This window comes from Lucilia sericata, unplaced genomic scaffold (genome assembly GCF_015586225.1).
Source record: "Lucilia sericata isolate MDLA Ls3-8-SP2 unplaced genomic scaffold, ASM1558622v1 Contig004010F_arrow, whole genome shotgun sequence".
Lineage (NCBI taxonomy): Eukaryota > Metazoa > Arthropoda > Insecta > Diptera > Calliphoridae > Lucilia > Lucilia sericata.
In genome coordinates, this window is record NW_023997115.1 from 7501 (window position 1) to 26670 (window position 19170).

Genomic DNA, 19170 nt, shown 5'->3' on the forward strand with positions numbered 1-19170 from the left:
ACTACTAACTAACTAACTAACTAACTAACTAACTACTAACTAACTAACTAACTAACTAACTAACTAACTAACTAACTAACTAACTAACTAACTAACTAACTAACTAACTAACTAACTAACTAACTAACTAACTAACTAACTAACTAACTAACTACTAACTAACTAACTAACTAACTAACTAACTAACTAACTAACTAACTAACTAACTAACTAACTAACTAACTAACTAACTAACTAACTACTAACTAACTAACTAACTAACTAACTAACTAACTAACTAACTAACTAACTAACTAACTAACTAACTAACTAACTAACTAACTAACTAACTAACTAACTAACTAACTAACTAACTAACTAACTAACTAACTAACTAACTAACTAACTAACTAACTAACTAACTAACTAACTAACTAACTAACTAACTAACTAACTAACTAACTAACTAACTAACTAACTAACTAACTAACTAACTAACTAACTAACTAACTAACTAACTAACTAACTAACTAACTAACTACTAACTAACTAACTAACTACTAACTAACTAACTAACTAACTAACTAACTAACTAACTAACTAACTAACTAACTAACTAACTAACTAACTAACTAACTAACTAACTAACTAACTAACTAACTAACTAACTAACTAACTAACTAACTAACTAACTAACTAACTAACTAACTAACTAACTAACTAACTAACTACTAACTAACTAACTAACTAACTAACTACTAACTAACTAACTAACTAACTAACTAACTAACTAACTAACTAACTAACTAACTAACTAACTAACTAACTACTAACTAACTAACTAACTAACTAACTAACTAACTAACTAACTAACTAACTAACTAACTAACTAACTAACTAACTAACTAACTAACTAACTAACTAACTAACTACTAACTAACTAACTAACTAACTAACTAACTAACTAACTAACTAACTAACTAACTAACTAACTAACTACTAACTAACTAACTAACTAACTAACTAACTAACTAACTAACTAACTAACTAACTAACTAACTAACTAACTAACTAACTAACTAACTAACTAACTAACTAACTAACTAACTAACTAACTAACTAACTAACTAACTAACTAACTAACTAACTAACTAACTAACTAACTAACTAACTAACTAACTAACTACTAACTAACTAACTAACTAACTAACTAACTAACTAACTAACTAACTAACTAACTAACTAACTAACTAACTAACTAACTACTAACTAACTAACTAACTAACTAACTAACTAACTAACTAACTAACTAACTAACTAACTAACTAACTAACTAACTAACTAACTAACTAACTAACTAACTAACTAACTAACTAACTAACTAACTACTAACTAACTAACTAACTAACTAACTAACTAACTAACTAACTAACTAACTAACTAACTAACTAACTAACTAACTAACTAACTAACTAACTAACTAACTAACTAACTAACTAACTAACTAACTAACTAACTAACTAACTAACTAACTAACTAACTAACTAACTAACTAACTAACTAACTAACTAACTAACTAACTAACTAACTAACTAACTAACTAACTAACTAACTAACTAACTAACTAACTAACTAACTAACTAACTAACTAACTAACTAACTAACTAACTAACTAACTAACTACTAACTAACTACTAACTAACTAACTAACTAACTAACTAACTAACTAACTAACTACTAACTAACTACTAACTAACTAACTAACTAACTAACTAACTAACTAACTAACTAACTAACTACTAACTAACTAACTACTAACTAACTAACTAACTAACTAACTAACTAACTACTAACTAACTAACTAACTAACTAACTAACTAACTAACTAACTAACTAACTAACTAACTAACTAACTAACTAACTAACTAACTAACTAACTAACTAACTAACTAACTAACTAACTAACTAACTAACTAACTAACTAACTAACTAACTAACTAACTAACTAACTACTAACTAACTAACTACTAACTAACTAACTAACTAACTAACTAACTAACTAACTAACTAACTAACTAACTAACTAACTACTAACTAACTAACTAACTAACTACTAACTAACTAACTAACTACTAACTAACTAACTAACTAACTAACTAACTAACTAACTAACTAACTAACTAACTACTAACTAACTAACTAACTAACTAACTAACTAACTAACTAACTAACTAACTAACTAACTAACTAACTAACTAACTAACTACTACTAACTAACTAACTAACTAACTAACTAACTAACTAACTAACTAACTAACTAACTAACTAACTAACTACTAACTAACTAACTAACTAACTAACTACTAACTAACTAACTAACTAACTAACTAACTACTAACTAACTAACTAACTAACTACTAACTAACTACTAACTAACTAACTAACTAACTAACTAACTAACTAACTAACTAACTACTAACTAACTAACTACACTAACTAACTAACTACTAACTAACTAACTAACTAACTAACTAACTAACTAACTAACTAACTAACTAACTACTAACTAACTAACTAACTAACTAACTAACTAACTAACGAACTAACTAACTAACTAACTAACTAACTAACTAACTAACTAACTAACTAACTAACTAACTAACTAACTAACTAACTAACTAACAACTAACTAACTACTAACTACTACTAACTAACTACTCTAACTAACTAACTAACTAACTAACTAACTAACTAACTACTAACTAACTAACTAACTAACTAACTAACTACTAACTAACGAACTACTAACTAACTAACTAACTAACTAACTAACAACTAACTAACTAACTAACTAACTACAACTAACTAACTAACTAACTAACTAACTAACTACTAACTAACTAACTAACTAACTAACTAACTAACACTAACTAACTAACTAACTAACTACTAACTAACTAACTAACTACTAACTAACTAACTACTAACTAACTAACTAAACTAACTAACTAACTAACTACTAACTACTAACTAACTAACTAACTAACTAACTAACTAACTAACTAACTAACTAACTAACTAACTAACTAACTACTAACTAACTAACTAACTACAATAACGAACTATTAACTACTAACTACTACTAACTAACTAACTAACTACTACAACTAACTAACTAACCAACTAACTAACTAACTAACTAACTAACTAAACAACTAACTAACTAACTACTAACTAAACTAACTAACTAACTAAGTTAACTAAACTAACTAACTAACTAAACTAAACTGAAGTTAATAGACTTCTGGAATGTATGTACACACTTCCTTTCAAAAATTATCCTGCTTCCCAATCGGTTTAACACCGACAAAATAAAACTACTGCGCAGAAACTTCACCATGTGCCGTTATGTTTTTATTTCCTTTTTTCAAAATTCCCACTAGAGACGGCAAAACTTACAACAAACCAAAAACAAAAGATGAGTGGTGGTTAAAGGAAGTTTGTTTACATTCTACTCCACGAAAACAACAAACCCCCAAGCACATTATTTTTGGCCGTTTTGTTTTTATACGCAAATTCGTTTTTAGCACACTTTAAGAGATTTAAGAAGAGAGCAGTAAAACTGCATGATTCAAACAGCAGCAACAACAAAAGAAAAAGCTTAAAGAGTGATTGAAAATAATTATTAGCAATTGAAATCAGTGCTTCGTGAAGCTTATGACGTTTAACAAACTTACGGCGGAAAACGGTATTATATAGAACGTTGTTTTTGTTATTTACTATAGAGAAACATTGCAGGGGGTTGGTTGGTGGTTAAAGGTGGTTGTTGTCCAAAGGAAACCACAATATACATATATAAATAAAGCAAACTAGAAAATAACAAAACGCAATTAACTGCTCAAATATTAAGTTATTTTTGATAAAATTAAACAATTAATTAGTTTTTGTGTGTTTATTTGTGTAATTGTAACATAATTTCATGATGGCCGATTCCGGTGGCAGGCAATATCAAAATTACCCTCCCGGATGGGATTGCAATATGACCAGACGACCGGAAATTGGTAAGTGGTCATTAAAAACCCTTTGTTTGTACAAATATTTTCAATATGGCGGACATTAAGTTGTACATTTGACAGAGTGTATGTGTGAGTGCGTGTTAGAAATGAATTTTTATGCCGTTTTAAATTGTTGAATTTTATTCTAACAATTGCATACTTTAAGGCATTTACTTAAATATGGCTAATGTGACGATGACTTTATATTACGTGATTTAAACCCTAAAAATTAGGTCGTTTGCAAATAAAAACAAATGTACTACGTACAAGTACTTGTCTCCTTGATACTTTAAGGCTTTAAGAGGATTTTGTTTTTGTATCTTCTATAACAGAGTTTGTATGTTTGTGTGACGCCATATGTATGTATGTAGTATATTCGTTGGAGTGTGTATATAAGGTTTCTGTATGTTAATTTAAAAATGTTAAACAAATTTCAAAACAAACAAGGACATATGACATTAGACGGGGATCTGGAAGTACATACATACAGCTAAACAAGTACGTACTTGACAAAAATGCTGCTGGTACATTTCTTAAATATAAATTTATATGTCAAATGTTAAACATGTTTTTAAAAACATTAAATGAAATCATAATTCCATATTTGAAATAAATTGAATTTAATTAGTAGATTTTTTACCGAATGCATTAGGTTTAAAAATATTCTAAAACATGAGTAAATTTATTGGGGACAATGACGAGCCGATATTTATAGAATTCGATAGCGTTAAATTTCTTAGAATATAGACAATATTGTGGAATATACTTCTTAATAGAAAGATTTTTAAACCATATCTTACAAATATTTTAAGTCCAGTTCTCAAAGTTATAGTCATTAACTGAAGAAGACCCTTTATTGCACAGTGGTATAGTAAAAATAAAGCGATATAAATCAATTAAGCCTATTTGAATGGAGTACGTAAGAGGAAGTGTTTTCTAGTTTATGTTTTGAATTTTGAACTTATGAATCCTCTAGGAACGGGATTACGTATATCCAAAATGGGACACCTCGGTTGTATTAAACTTTTAAAACGATCTTAAATCTTTGTTTGTGTTCCGTTTGATTAATAAAGATATAACATCATTTCCTTGAGGTCCAAATTTAAAATATAAACTCGACAATAAAACTGGATAATATCGGGAATAATTTGACCAACCAATGTAAGATATCATATAATCGGTCGTGTCCAATTATAGGTTAGGTATCGAAGGCAGCTGCTACAAAAGCAGCTCACTTGGGTCCATTTAAGTTGGTCCCGTTGTGTTACCCTAGTGGTAGCAGGAGTGTGTTCAGATGTCACTCTCTGCTTTCAGAACTGAACCACCTGATTTTGGCTTTCCTATACAGTTTATTAAGAACAAGTTTCTTACAGTTCGTAAAAGAGATTCCAGTAAAGGCATTGTGCCAGTTATGGCTAATTCATTAGCTATACAGTTACCCTGAAATTTATCGTGACCAGGGACCCATATTAGTGTTATCCTAGAATGTTTCGGTATCTCGTAGAGTGATACTCGGCATTCTTTGATTAACCTAGATGTCGTGAAGACACCCGTTAGATTTTTGATAGCAGCTTTGTTGTCAGTATATATGTATACATACATATATCCCCCGATATGTGATAGTACCTTAGCCAATTCGCTGCACGTTTGATAGCAGATATTTCTGCCTGAAGAACACTACCGTAGTAAGGCAGTCTGAAGGATGATTTAATACCAAATCCTTCAATAAAGAAACCACTTCTTGGAGCCATCAGTATAAACTCTCGTTGCACCTGGGGGTGGTTGTGTTTCTAATTCGGAATTCCTATGTGGAATCCTGGTGCGAAAGAGATTATCGATGTTAGGCTTCGTAAGGCAATAGTCAACATTTAAATGCAGTGATTCGAAGTGTTTTAAAATTCTAGAGTGCCCGTAATTTCTGTGACCAGACCACGATCAACAGGCATTTTGTCTGATCGCAGAGTTGATGGCAAGTTGGACAGCCATTAAGTCAGCTGGTAACCAGTTTAACATGGTTAGCAGTGCTTTGGTTGGCGTTGCCTTCATTGCTCCTATAATAAGTGAGAAGTATGCTCCACCGCTTGCCACCATACTATAACTCCATAAAACAATATGGGTTTGACTACTGCCTTGAAAATCCAGTTAATACCTTTCGGGTTTATTCCTCACGTTGTACCAACTGCCTTCTTGCAGGTTGTACCAACTGCCTTCTTGCATGTATAGACATTCATCACTGAATTGTATAGAGGGCACTTGCGAACCTGAAGGAAGAGATGAATTAGCTGAACACTTTCCAACAGGACCCGAAGAAGGGTGTTCAACCACTTTTACGGTTTGGACTGAAGCAGCTTTAGAGGTGCCTGCAAAGAAATCCATTGGTGCCTCGCCACTTGGGAATAACTACTAACAGATTTTTATTTCTGGGGTGCCAGACTGACTTCCCGGGTGTGTCAGACTGACTTCCTGCTATGCCGGTAGCTCGCAGACTTTTCTGGCCCGGTGTTGCCGCCTGACTAGCCCTAGTAACAGTCGCATTCGACTCTTCACGGCCCATTACCGACGCCGTGGGAGTAGGATTCCCGGGAATTATGAAGTCCCTGACCGGGTATGTGGGGCATGCTTCTTTCTTTCTTTCCATTTTGTCCTTGTGGACGGGTTGCATTTTCAACCTACTGCTAGGTGAGGTTAAACTGCGGTCCCTACTGGGGAAACAGACGCAGCCCACCAGCCGCCTAATATGGGAAACAGACGCAAGGCAAGGAGCCTTTTCAAGGTCTCTACTGTTTGTAAGATCTAAGTGGCGGTGGATTGTATGGTATATACTGCTGTTTCCAAAAATGTGCTCTGCATTTTCCGGACAAGGTTTTAGGAGAAGGGAGTCCTTGTGACATTTTTATAGATATTGGCAACTATTGGATCGCCAGAATTGGTAATTTGGATGTTATCTCGCTCATCTAAAAGCCTGAGAGCATGGCAGGAATATAGCAAGTAGCTGCTGAGATGACGATTTCGCAGATCTTCCTGGAAATTTATTGTCATGCTGCGTAGTTGATAAGGGGTCTTGCAGAGTTATCTCGCATTTAGTCGTCATATTCTTTAGTCAAGTCCATATTTAGTAACTTAAGGCTGCATTCAATCAGCTCGGCTAAGTAGTCTGTAAGAAATTATCTCATTATTACTGTGTAAATATGGATATCGCTAATTTGCCATAAAACTGACATAACTCTAAAAATATCGTTTCGAGATTTAAATTATAAATCTCCTTTAGAACTTTACAAATTTGTAAAAAGCTTTTATAATTATTTCTATATCTGCTTTCAGTTACTACATAAACTACATAACCAAAGCGATGCAACTTGAAGATCCACGTTCCACACGTTATCGCCCTTTACAAAATGAACGGTGCTCCAATGAATCTATAGCCATGCATGTAAGTAGTTTTTAACCCTATTACAAAGTAACCAATATATTGTTAACATTTTTATTCTAATTTTTCAATTGCAGTCTTTCCATGGACCAGGCGGTTCGCCATATCATGTCTATCCAACTAATAATATGCCTGCAATGCGAGCCTTCCAAACACCAAATTCTAGTCTTCATCATATGTCTACCAGTCCACTGTTGACATCTTCCAGAACACAATTGATCAATGTAAGTTTTAAGAGATCATTTATTTTGATTCAAATTTTGTTATTAAAAAATTATTTTTGCCAGGATATGTCTCCAATACCCGCTCCCAAAACCCAATTTGCTCAAGCTCCTCGTACAGTCAATATGTCGAGACGTTCTACCATACAGGAAACATCTTTTACAAATCAAATTGATACCGATGCGGTGGTTCATAAAATACAAAATATGTTTCCAACAGCTAGTGAAAATCATATACGATTACTTCTGAAAAAGTAAGTTAAATTTTGTGATAAATTTCTGATTAAATTAAATAGCCTTAAAACTAATCTAAACACCCAACTTTAAAATTACTAACTCCAAATAATAACTTTAATTTTCACGCTGCTTTCTTTATGCCTCCACTCTTGTAATTTTTTTGGATAAACTTGTAATTAACCCCACTGCCTTAGATATTATAATCGCGAAGCTGTTGTTATCAGTGCTTTACAAGTAGAAAAACATCCAGTCACTATGCCAGGACCATACGTTACACCACCAGCACAACGTCATTTATTCCACAGCAACTCGGCCATTCATATGACACCACCAGCTCGACGTTTTGATACTGGCTCACATTTACGTGGCCTTGATTACACGTGCTATTCGCGCACGGCCAGTCCAGTACCACCAGGTCGTCTTGGTAGTGTCATTAGTATAAATAGTGGTGGCCACGGTATTATGGGCCATATGGCTGTGCCACCATATCAGGCGTCACCACGTTTTGGTGATCAAATGCGTTGCTCACCGAAACCGCATTCGTCGCCAAAAATGAAATTGAGGTTTGACTTTCGAAGTGTTTTAAGATTTATTTCAGTTTTGATTATTCTCCTGCGTTCGCCTATATAATATCACAGGACAACAGAATTTGAAACATGTGGAAACCCGGAGAGTATACTTCTCTAAAGGATTTAGCTATATTGACCTTTTTTGGACTTATTTGAGACGTTATAACAGCGTTATAACCTTTGTTTATAAAATCTGTCAAATCATCTGAGAGTCTAATCTGTTTATATAAAATAAAGGTTTAGCCAGATTCGGATTCAACACTGTTCAATCTTTAAGAAAAGTATACTTTTTCTTTCTGGGTTGAAAACTTTGTTGGCCTGTGTATTTAGTTGATTTTATATTTATTTATAAGTTTTAACATTATTTTTTATTATAACGCCAAATTTATAATCCAACTGATTTTTATATATCTTAAGTGTAGAAACAAGACGACAACGACTTTAACAACTGAGATCTGATCTGAATTCGAAATATATTGAAACAAACAGTTTAATTAATTCTACATCAGAGTTTATATCTTTTAAATATTGAATAAAGCAAAATTGGTAAAAACCTTAGAATAGATCGCCTATCCGCTTTCTAAACTAAATATGCCCTAAATGAAGGGACTTATAAATTTAGTCTACGAAAACGTTAAAAATTATTGAATAAAAATAGCTGAAACCGTTAAAAAGTTTTAAAAGAATATATGCAGCAATGAACGGTTAAAAAGTTTTGAATCAAAATATTTGAAAATCGTTGCTCCAATACTCCAAGCACTGTACTAATATTACACCAGAGGTAAAAACTTATGAGGATTAAATATTCCGAAACCAGACGTATAAAATTCAGTACTTTGATATTTTTTTCAGTACTTTTTGATATCGAAAAATTCCGCAATAGTACCCCACGACATTTCCGATACTTTTTTTAACTTATAAGCCTTTCATCCACATAGCAATCAATAAACCAGTCTGTATTCTATTCTATAGTCTAGTCTATAATCTGGTCTATAGTCTAGTATATAGTCTAGTTTATAATCTACTCTATAGTCTAGTCTATAGTCTAGTCTATAGTCTAGTCTATAGTCTAGTCTATAGTCTAGTCTATAGTCTAGTCTATAGTCTAGTCTATAGTCTAGTCTATAGTCTAGTCTATAATCTAGTCTATAGTCTAGTCTATAGTCTAGTCTATAGTCTAGTCTATAGTCTAGTCTATAGTCTAGTCTATAGTCTAGTCTATAGTCTAGTCTATAGTCTAGTCTATAGTCTAGTCTATAGTCTAGTCTATAGTCTAGTCTATAGTCTAGTCTATAGTCTAGTCTATAGTCTAGTCTATAGTCTAGTCTATAGTCTAGTCTATAGTCTAGTCTATAGTCTAGTCTATAGTCTAGTCTATAGTCTAGTCTATAGTCTAGTCTATAGTCTAGTCTATAGTCTAGTCTATAGTCTAGTCTATAGTCTAGTCTATAGTCTAGTCTATAGTCTAGTCTATAGTCTAGTCTATAGTCTAGTCTATAGTCTAGTCTATAGTCTAGTCTATCTAGTCTATAGTCTAGTCTATAGTCTAGTCTATAGTCTAGTCTATAGTCTAGTCTATAGTCTAGTCTATAGTCTAGTCTATAGTCTAGTCTATAGTCTAGTCTATAGTCTAGTCTATAGTCTAGTCTATAGTCTAGTCTATAGTCTAGTCTATAGTCTAGTCTATAGTCTAAGTCTATGAGTCTAGTCTATAGTCTAGTCTATAGTCGATCTATAGTCTAGTCTATAGTCTAGTCTATAGTCCTAGTCATAGCTAGTCTAAGTCTAGTCTATAGTCTAGTCTATAGTCTAGTCTATAGTCTAGTCTATAGTCTAGTCTATAGTCTAGTCTATAGTCTAGTTCTATAGTCTAGTCTATAGTCTAGTCTATAGTCTAGTCTATAGTCTAGTCTTAGCTAGTCTATAGTCTAGTCCTATAGTCTAGTCTATAGTCTAGTCTATAGTCTAGTCTATAGTCTAGTCTATAGTCTAAGTCTATATTCTAGTCCTATAGTCTAGTCGATAGTCTAGTCTATAGTCCTAGTCTATAGTCTAGTCTATAGTCTAGTCTATATAGTCTAGTCTATAGTCTAGTCTATAGTCTAGTCTATAGTCTAGTCTATAGTCTAGTCTATAGTCTAGTCTATAGTCTAGTCTATAGTCTAGTCTATAGTCTAGTCTATAGTCTAGTCTATAGTCTAGTCTATAGTCTAGTCTATAGTCTAGTCTATAGTCTAGTCTATAGTCTAGTCTATAGTCTAGTCTATAGTCTAGTCTATAGTCTAGTTCTATAGTCTAGTCTATAGTCTAGTCTATAGTCTAGTCTATAGTCTAGTCTATAGTCTAGTCTATAGTCTAGTCTATAGTCTAGTCTATAGTCTAGTCTATAGTCTAGTCTATAGTCTAGTCTATAGTCTAGTCTATAGTCTAGTCTATAGTCTAGTCTATAGTCTAGTCTATAGTCTAGTCTATAGTCTAGTCTATAGTCTAGTCTATAGTCTAGTCTATAGTCTAGTCTATAGTCTAGTCTATAGTCTAGTCTATAGTCTAGTCTATAGTCTAGTCTATAGTCCTAGTCTATAGTCTAGTCTATAGTCTAGTCTAGTCTATAGTCTAGTCTATAGTCTAGTCTATAGTCTAGTCTATAGTCTAGTCTATAGTCTAGTCTATAGTCTAGTCTATAGTCTAGTCTATAGTCTAGTCTATAGTCTAGTCTATAGTCTAGTCTATAGTCTAGTCTATAGTCTAGTCTATAGTCTAGTCTATAATCTTGTCTATAGTCTAGTCTATAGTCTAGTCTATAGTCTAGTCTATAGTCTAGTCTATAGTCTAGTCTATAGTCTAGTCTATAGTCTAGTCTATAGTCTAGTCTATAGTCTAGTCTATAGTCTAGTCTATAGTCTAGTCTATAGTCTAGTCTATAGGTTAGTCTATTGGCTAGTCTATAGTCTAGTCTATAGTCTAGTCTATAGTCTATAGTCTAGTCTATAGTCTAGTCTATAGTCTAGTCTATAGTCTAGTCTATAGTCCAGTCTATAGTCTAGTCTATAGTCTAGTCTATAGTCTAGTCTATAGTCTAGTCTATAGTCTAGTCTATAGTCTAGTCTATAGTCTAGTCTATAGTCTAGTCTATAGTCTAGTCTATAGTCTAGTCTATAGTCTAGTCTATAGTCTAGTCTATAGTCTAGTCTATAGTCTAGTCTATAGTCTAGTCTATAGTATAGTCTAAAGTCTAGTCTATTGTCTAGTCTATAGTCTAGTCAATAGTCTAGTCTATAGTCAAGTCTATAGTCGAATCTATAGTCTAATCTATAGTCTAGTCTATAGTCAAGTCTATAGTCTAATCTATAGTCTAGTCTATAGTCTAGTCTATAGTCTAATCTATAGTCTAGTCTATAGTCTAGTCTATAGTCTATAATCTAGTCTATAGTCTAGTATTTAGTTAGTCTATAGTCTAGCGAAAAATTAGTTTAGTACTTTAATGTCTAAAAAGTACTATTTTGTTAAAAGTTGCCTGACTGATATGTCATCTTCTGAAGGTGACCTTATAAGGCAACTAGAGTCGAATATGGCCCGATAATTTATGCAATATAATGAATTGTCTCATCAGTAAATTCCCTAAAAAGAATTTGGTTTACGTGGTAGTTCACTACACGCGAACTGTCAAGTAGAATCAAAGAGACTCCGTTTTGACCAAAAAGAATTTACAAGTCGTCGTTATTTTGTTTCTACACTAATTATATGAAATATTTCTAATCAGAGATCTCTAATTTTTCTTCAGATATATGAAAACTATATTCCCCAAAGCCGATGAAACTTTATTACTGGATGTTTTAGCAAATGCCGATAATAATGTACAAAAGGCTTCGGAAAAATTGATTTCATTAGGTTATATAAAAAAAGATTTTGCTCCTCCACCAAAACTTACCAATCGACCACATAATGAAATGAACGGTGGTGTTAAACCAACAATTGAAGATGAAATTAAAATTATACCATTACGTCCGAAAGAGTATACTGAGGAAGAAAAAGAGGCCAGTAAGTAAAAATTTAATAATAAATTTTTAAAAATAGTTAAAATTTGTTTAATAAATTTACAGTCAAACTTCATCTTAAGGAAAAATATCCACAAATAGTTGATCATATATTGGTAATGGCTTTGGAATCGGTTAACTATGCTGAAGATCGGGCTATGCAAATATTACAAATAGTTAAGGAGGAGGAAGAACAGCAAAAACTCCAAAAGACCCCAAAGCTAGCACACACAACAACTTTGGAATATAAACAAGAGGAACTTGACGGCTTAGGCAATATATCGGGTCGTGTTAGTAGGTAAGATGTGATAATTATTAACAAAAATTACACTTATAGCTAACTATATATGTAACTGATCATCATACATAACATTTTTCCATAAAGCTTTCCATTTTTGTTTATTTTTGGAAAACTTATTTATTTTGCTTTAACCTTTAATTCATTATACTCGTATTGCTTTATTTTTACAATAAAAATGTTATTAACAAAACAAAAATAGCAAACCCTTAACCTCAATCTTAAAATCAAGCGAAGCCAATTTACGCAAAGAAATTGTAATCAACGTAAACCCGGCACTTAAAGACGATAAAACGGATACAACGAATATTGATAATATTAACGATAACGAATACATAATACCATCTGTAAGCTCAACTTTGAAACTCTCATCGGTTACCATGTCCACAAAAAGTATTTTAGATCGTTATCGTACAAATAATAAAATAAGCGCTAATGATTTTATACGTGGAACTTATCCAGTAACAGCTATACTTTGGGATAAATTATCCCTACATTCTCGAGATAAATCCGATACGTTAAAGTATGACATTTGAATTTCTTTCAGTAACTTTTATTTAAATTTTTTTGTTTTAAATGTATGTATTTTATTAAATGTATTTTAAATGCACCTTATTTTTTAAATTTTAAAATTATATCTTTATAAAACGTAGAAGTTTTTAAAATTTAAAATATTAAGGTCCTAAGTTTAAAATTTTTAATCGGTTTATTGTAAATTTATTAAAATATCAGGTTTAAAAGTTTATATACACATTAGTAGCCATTTAAATTATAATAAATATATAGAAAATTATATATATTTTTATTATAAAAGATTTATAGTTGCCCTAAGAGTTTACAAAATTATACTAATCAGGAATATATAGTAGAAAAAATTTAACTTAATTTAATTACATATTTTAAAAGTTATATTAAAAGTTCACAGTTAAAAAATAGTTAATATTATATGTATATCATTAAAAATCTTAAACTTAATATTGTATTTTTTCGTATATTTTATGATTTATAAATATCAACATATTTGCATGCTTTTTTCACTTCATTGACTCATTAGATCATTTTAAATAATATATATGGATCGTAATATTTTATAATTATGTCGTATACATATCGTAATCATTGGATCCAATATTAAATTTAGTTAAGTCAGACTATTTGCAAAACCAAATTTTAAAAATATGATCTTTGAGATTTTTTATTACATTGATCATATTTAACGGATAAGACAACGTTTGAAAGACTGTGCTCCTCCTCTTTGAATGTAATAATGAGATGTTTAGTAATAGATAGATAGATAGATAGATAGATAGATAGATAGACTAGATAGATAGCTGATAGAATAGATAGATAGATAGATAGTAATAGAAGCTGCTAGATAGATAGATAGCATCGATAGATAGATAGATCAGGATAGATAGATTAGATCGCTAGATACGATAGATAGCTCGAATCGCTCGCTCGCTCGCTAGCTAGATTCCGCTCCTCGCTCGCCTCGCTCGCTTCGACTCGCTAGGCTCGCTCCTCGACCTCGCTCGCTCGCTCGCTCGCTCGCCGCTACGTAGCTAGCTCGCTCGCTCCTGCTCGCTCGCCTCGATCGCTCGCTCGCTCGCTCGCTCGCTCGCTCGCTCAGCTCGCTCGCTAGCTCGGCTCGCTCGCTCGCTCCTAGCTGCTAGCTCGCTCGCTCGCTACGCTCGCTGCGCTCGCTCGCTCGCTCGCTCCGCTCGCTCGCTCGCTCGCTCGCTCGCTCGCTCGCTTCGCTCGCTCGCTCGCTCGCTATCTCGCTCGCTCGCTCGCTCGCTCGCTCGCTCGACTCGCTCGATAGATAGATAGATAGATAGATAGATAGATAGATAGATAGATAGATAGATAGATAGATAGATAGATAGATAGAGATAGAGATAGATAGATAGATTAGATAGATAGATAGATAGATAGATAGATAGATAGATAGATAGATAGATAGATAGATAGATAGATAGATAGATAGATAGATAGATAGATAGATAGATAGATAGATAGATAGATAGATAGATAGATAGATAGATAGATAGATAGATAGATTGACGACTACTTTGTAATCAACAATATTGCCCTTCTTCTTATTAAAAATGGGAAGAGGCTGATGATAACAGTAAATTTCTGTTCAAAAATAAAAAATTGTTTTCCACATTACATATGGAGCTTTCAGCAAAACCTCCAATTCTAAAAAATCGAAAACCTCCTCTGAAAATCGTTAACATTTATTAAAATATCTCGTGGTAAATGAGGTCACAGTGGGTACATGTTGGTAAGCGAGAGTATCATAAGAAATTACTACGAAAGGGGAATAACTTTTAGTTAATTGATGTAAAATGTTACGATTTGTATACGAACGACATTTACAAAATAAAATTATACAGTAAATTATGTATAAAATGTATAAAAATATTTCTATGAACTAATTCTACTAAATATGCCTTTTAAACTAAAAAATCACCAAACACAGGCACTCACATCGAGATCAAACAGATGCCGCCACAGACAAACTATGTAAGGATTTCAAATCTTTAATGGGTCGTATACAGACAAATGGTCCCAATGCCAGTTTAGCAAAAGGAGCAAATGAAGGTTTATTGTTGTAAGTGTATTGCATATAAATTTATATTTGATGAACAATATAATATTGGTTTGTTTATAATTCTTTTTCAGAGCCGATTATGTCACCTGGAATGGTGCAAATCCTGACTTTTGTCAAGGTCAAAGAAATCTTGCCAATGGCGCCGATTCTACCATGCGCACGGAACGTGCTTATAAAGCCTATGGTCATAATGCAGATTTATGTAAAGGACCTCAATCAAGTTTGGCCAAGGGTAGTATTTATACGCAACAAAATCCTGCTAACGCCAATAAATCAATCGATATTATATGCAATTAGTTTTTTAATTGTAACATAAACGAATTTATGTATAATTTTTTCTTTCCAAAAAAATAATATGAGAAAAACTTTTAAGAATTTGTGCCAAAAATATCAATACTTTATGCTTCTTACTTATAAATTCCGTCTTATTATTAAATAAATTAAACGAAAATACATACATAATAATTATGTACAGAAATTTGTTTAAAATGTTTCTTACTTTTTTATTTGTTTTGCGTTTTTGTCGGTAAATACTATCTAACAATTTATTCCTACCATACCTACATTTAGTCATTTTTGTTTAACAATATATACAGTCCTTTTGATATATGTACGTCCATACAGCCACGCAAGTATTACAGAGAAGATATTGACTACTGCACTCCACAGAAATTTCGGTTATACAACCTTCGAAAACTGTGCAGCGAAGGAATACTACTCCCGGAGAACTCTTTCTGTTTACACTGACCTTTTCCAAAAAAAGGGGAAAGAGTGGGAAACGGCATTTTCATCCTTGAATTTGGGATCAGGATAAGTTTTAGAATACAGAATGAATGTAGTCCTATGCAGGCTAAAATATCAGCCATAATAAGAGCAAATTATACCGATGGCCAAACTGCTATCAAATCTCTGATTGGTGTATAAATTACATCCATGCTAGTCCAGGAATACTGGGCTTCCTTAAATAGAATAGCGAGACATTCAATAGACGTGATCAAATGGGTACGTACGGTAATTTGATTGGTAACTGTGTGGCTGATGAATTAGCGCAAATAGACGCCTCAATGTCCGTTAGGAACATAGATATCTTTTGTAACATTCCGTTAAAAACATGCAAACAACAACTGGATAAAAAAAATTTATGAAGACAATATGGCACAACGAGCCAACTTGCACTATTGCCAGAATGATATGACCAAATTTAGATAGTAAATGCACGCCATATCTCCTTCAATTTTGTCGTCTTAATCTCAGCAATCTAGCTGCTGTCATCGCAGGACACTGTTTATTTGGGAACCATGTAAGAAAACTTGGCCTACCCTACGACTTCTGCAGGTGCCAGGACGACGAAGAATCCGTAGAACATCATCTCTCCCATTGCCTGCTTTAGCAGACATTTGCTTCGATATTCGAATTTTCGACGACCAGTCAGAAATCTCCAGTAACAATTAATTCTTAACTCACACAGCACTAACCAATGGTACTTATATTATGTTAAATTAACTGATGCACCAAAGGCAATTTAAAAAAGGAATACGTAAAACATCGAAGAAAATTTTTAAGTGATTAATTTTTACAAAAAATTTAAATAAAAAATCGAAAAATATCCAAAATTCTGCATAAAATTATCTTCTTTAACGGTGGTAGTTACAATTATAAACAATTCTCAATTTCACTTTAGAACCGGAAGTAATTTTGAATATAGCCCCTTGATAATCGTTTTATCAACAAAATATTTACATGATCTATATCACGGTAAACATACAGCATAGAAATATCTCGATTATAACCAAATCCAATTAGAATCTTGTGTACGCTTATGAAAATACCGAAATTTTTTCTATTACATGCCAGAAACTGTCTTATTTAACCCTAATACCTTCTTATAACATCATTAGACATGGTGGTCAAAATCTTTCTATATTTACAAAAACAACACACAATTTAAATGTAAAAAAATTTACACATATACTATTTTTTTATTATAAAACTATAGTTTTATTAAACACCATTACTAATTTACTTCTTCTTGGCATTTTCTTCATTTTCAGCGTTTTCACGGGCTTGCTTGGCACGGATGCCAACAAGACGAGCATCAGAACGAGCCTAAAATAGAAAAAAGTAAACAAAAATTAATGAAATTGTCCCAACATTTAGTTTAAAGAAAAATAGTAATATGTTAAAAAAAAAGCAGGGCCATCCATACCTTGCGCAAAGTAGCGAAAGCCTTGAATTTCTTCTCGTCCTTGGTAACTTCACGGAATTCAATGGTGGGTTCTTCCTTCTTAATAGGCATAACCTTGCCCTTAAGTTGGGTAGCCAACTTGCATTCTTCAAGAGAAGATTCACCCTTGCGGATCTTCTTCTCGTTGATGGGGAAGAGAATCAATTTGCTCTTGTATTCCTTCAAGCGTTGGATGTTGCGTTGACGGGATTCGATGGATTTGTTCTTGCGTCTGCGATCAACAGCGATGCCAACAGTTTTGGCAAAACCAGCAGTAAGACCGGCACCCTAAAGAGACAAACAAAAATATTTAATGTTTACATCTTGCTGGTTGGGGGGAAAAGTGTGTCAATATTTAGACACCTACCTTCAATTCTTCCAAAGTGAAACCGCGACCAGCACGCAACTTGGTGTGATAACGGATGGTGGGGCATCTGACTACGGGACGGAGGGGACCAGCAGCGGGACGGGGGAAGACTTCCTTGGCTTTCTTAATGCGGTTATTGCGCCTGCGGATCTTGCGGGCGGGTTGGTTGAACCAGGTCTTAACATGACGTTGCCACCACTTGTGGAAGTGAGCATTTGGAATCATATTATTTCCCTTACCCATTTTGTTGTTTAGTCTGCAATAGTTATAAACAAAAATACGCACTGATTAATAACGTTACAATACAAATTCACTTAATAGGAACACATTTACGTTTATTCTCCATATAACCACAAAAAAAACAAAAATAATTTTCGTTCAAACACCACGTGGTTGTCTCATGAAATTTTAACACAAATTTTCATTTTTCTTTACTAAAATCCATTATGTTTTATGCTTAGTTTATTAGTAGGCACTTCTTTCATTTAATTTCATTGAAATTTCAACCAAAACTTTTTTAATTTTTACATATTTTTAAAAAAATCACCAGCAGAAATTTTTTACAAACCTTTTCTTCCCAACAACGAATCAAAAAGGAAAAGTGCAGCCAACTTAGCAATGTCGAAAAAACATTTTTCGAATAACAGTCGATTATTTTCGAACTTAACATACAACCCTGTGTAGGTATAGGGTACGAAAAATGCAACTATGTAAGTAACCGATAACTAAAGTTTTTTGAAAAAAATAACTAGTAGATTCATGAATTTTTAACAAAAATGTATTTTAAAATAAAATTTACTGTTAGTCAGTGCCTGTGTTCTGTAACTTTCGAATCGACAAAAACATCGGGTGAACACACGTAATTCAAATATGTTTTGGTTCAATTTAAAAATTATCTGAATCATAGAACTAACAAGGGAGAGACTCTTTCAATGTTTTTTCTCGACTCGAAAACTACAGAGCACAGGCACAGAATAAATCGAATTTAGTCGAAAAATCATAATTTTTCAGAATACGAAGATTTTCGGCTATTTACATGTACACAACACGATCATAGACGAATTTGCCAACAAGAGCATAAAAATACAAACATTCATTTCTGGGGGACTATGTTCTAAAAATGTATATATAATGACTGTCGA

General features: G+C 32.7%; 2 protein-coding genes across 2 annotated transcripts; one reads left to right on the forward strand and one right to left on the reverse strand.

Moving 5' to 3' along the window:
• The first annotated feature begins 3961 nt into the window (after positions 1–3961).
• LOC119615081 lies at positions 3962–15794 on the forward strand. The gene is given in 9 exon segments (XM_037971154.1): positions 3962–4013; positions 4016–4040; positions 7356–7464; positions 7539–7685; positions 7749–7936; positions 12270–12526; positions 12589–12820; positions 15306–15437; positions 15509–15794. Coding segments are annotated over 9 exon segments (1368 nt in total). The 3' UTR covers positions 15735–15794.
• A 1586-nt stretch (positions 15795–17380) lies between these two features.
• LOC119615080 (60S ribosomal protein L13) lies at positions 17381–18744 on the reverse strand. The gene is made up of 4 exons (XM_037971153.1): positions 18597–18744; positions 18029–18284; positions 17644–17949; positions 17381–17543 (listed from the first exon to the last, which is right to left on the reverse strand). Exons 2-4 carry the CDS (start codon positions 18269–18271, stop codon positions 17457–17459), a joined length of 636 nt encoding a protein of 211 aa, XP_037827081.1. The 5' UTR covers positions 18272–18284; positions 18597–18744; the 3' UTR covers positions 17381–17456.
• Positions 18745–19170: the final 426 nt, after the last annotated feature.

Bases quoted from the DNA above. Each gene is read 5' to 3' on its own strand.
- LOC119615080 (XM_037971153.1), bottom strand. From the start codon at position 18,271: ATGGGTAAGGGAAATAATATGATTCCAAATGCTCACTTCCACAAGTGG. The intron at 17,950-18,028 runs GTAGGTGTCTAA...TTGTCTCTTTAG, and splicing joins TCACTTTGGAAGAATTGAAG to GGTGCCGGTCTTACTGCTGG. The intron at 17,544-17,643 runs GTATGGATGGCC...TTTCTATTTTAG, and splicing joins CTTTCGCTACTTTGCGCAAG to GCTCGTTCTGATGCTCGTCT.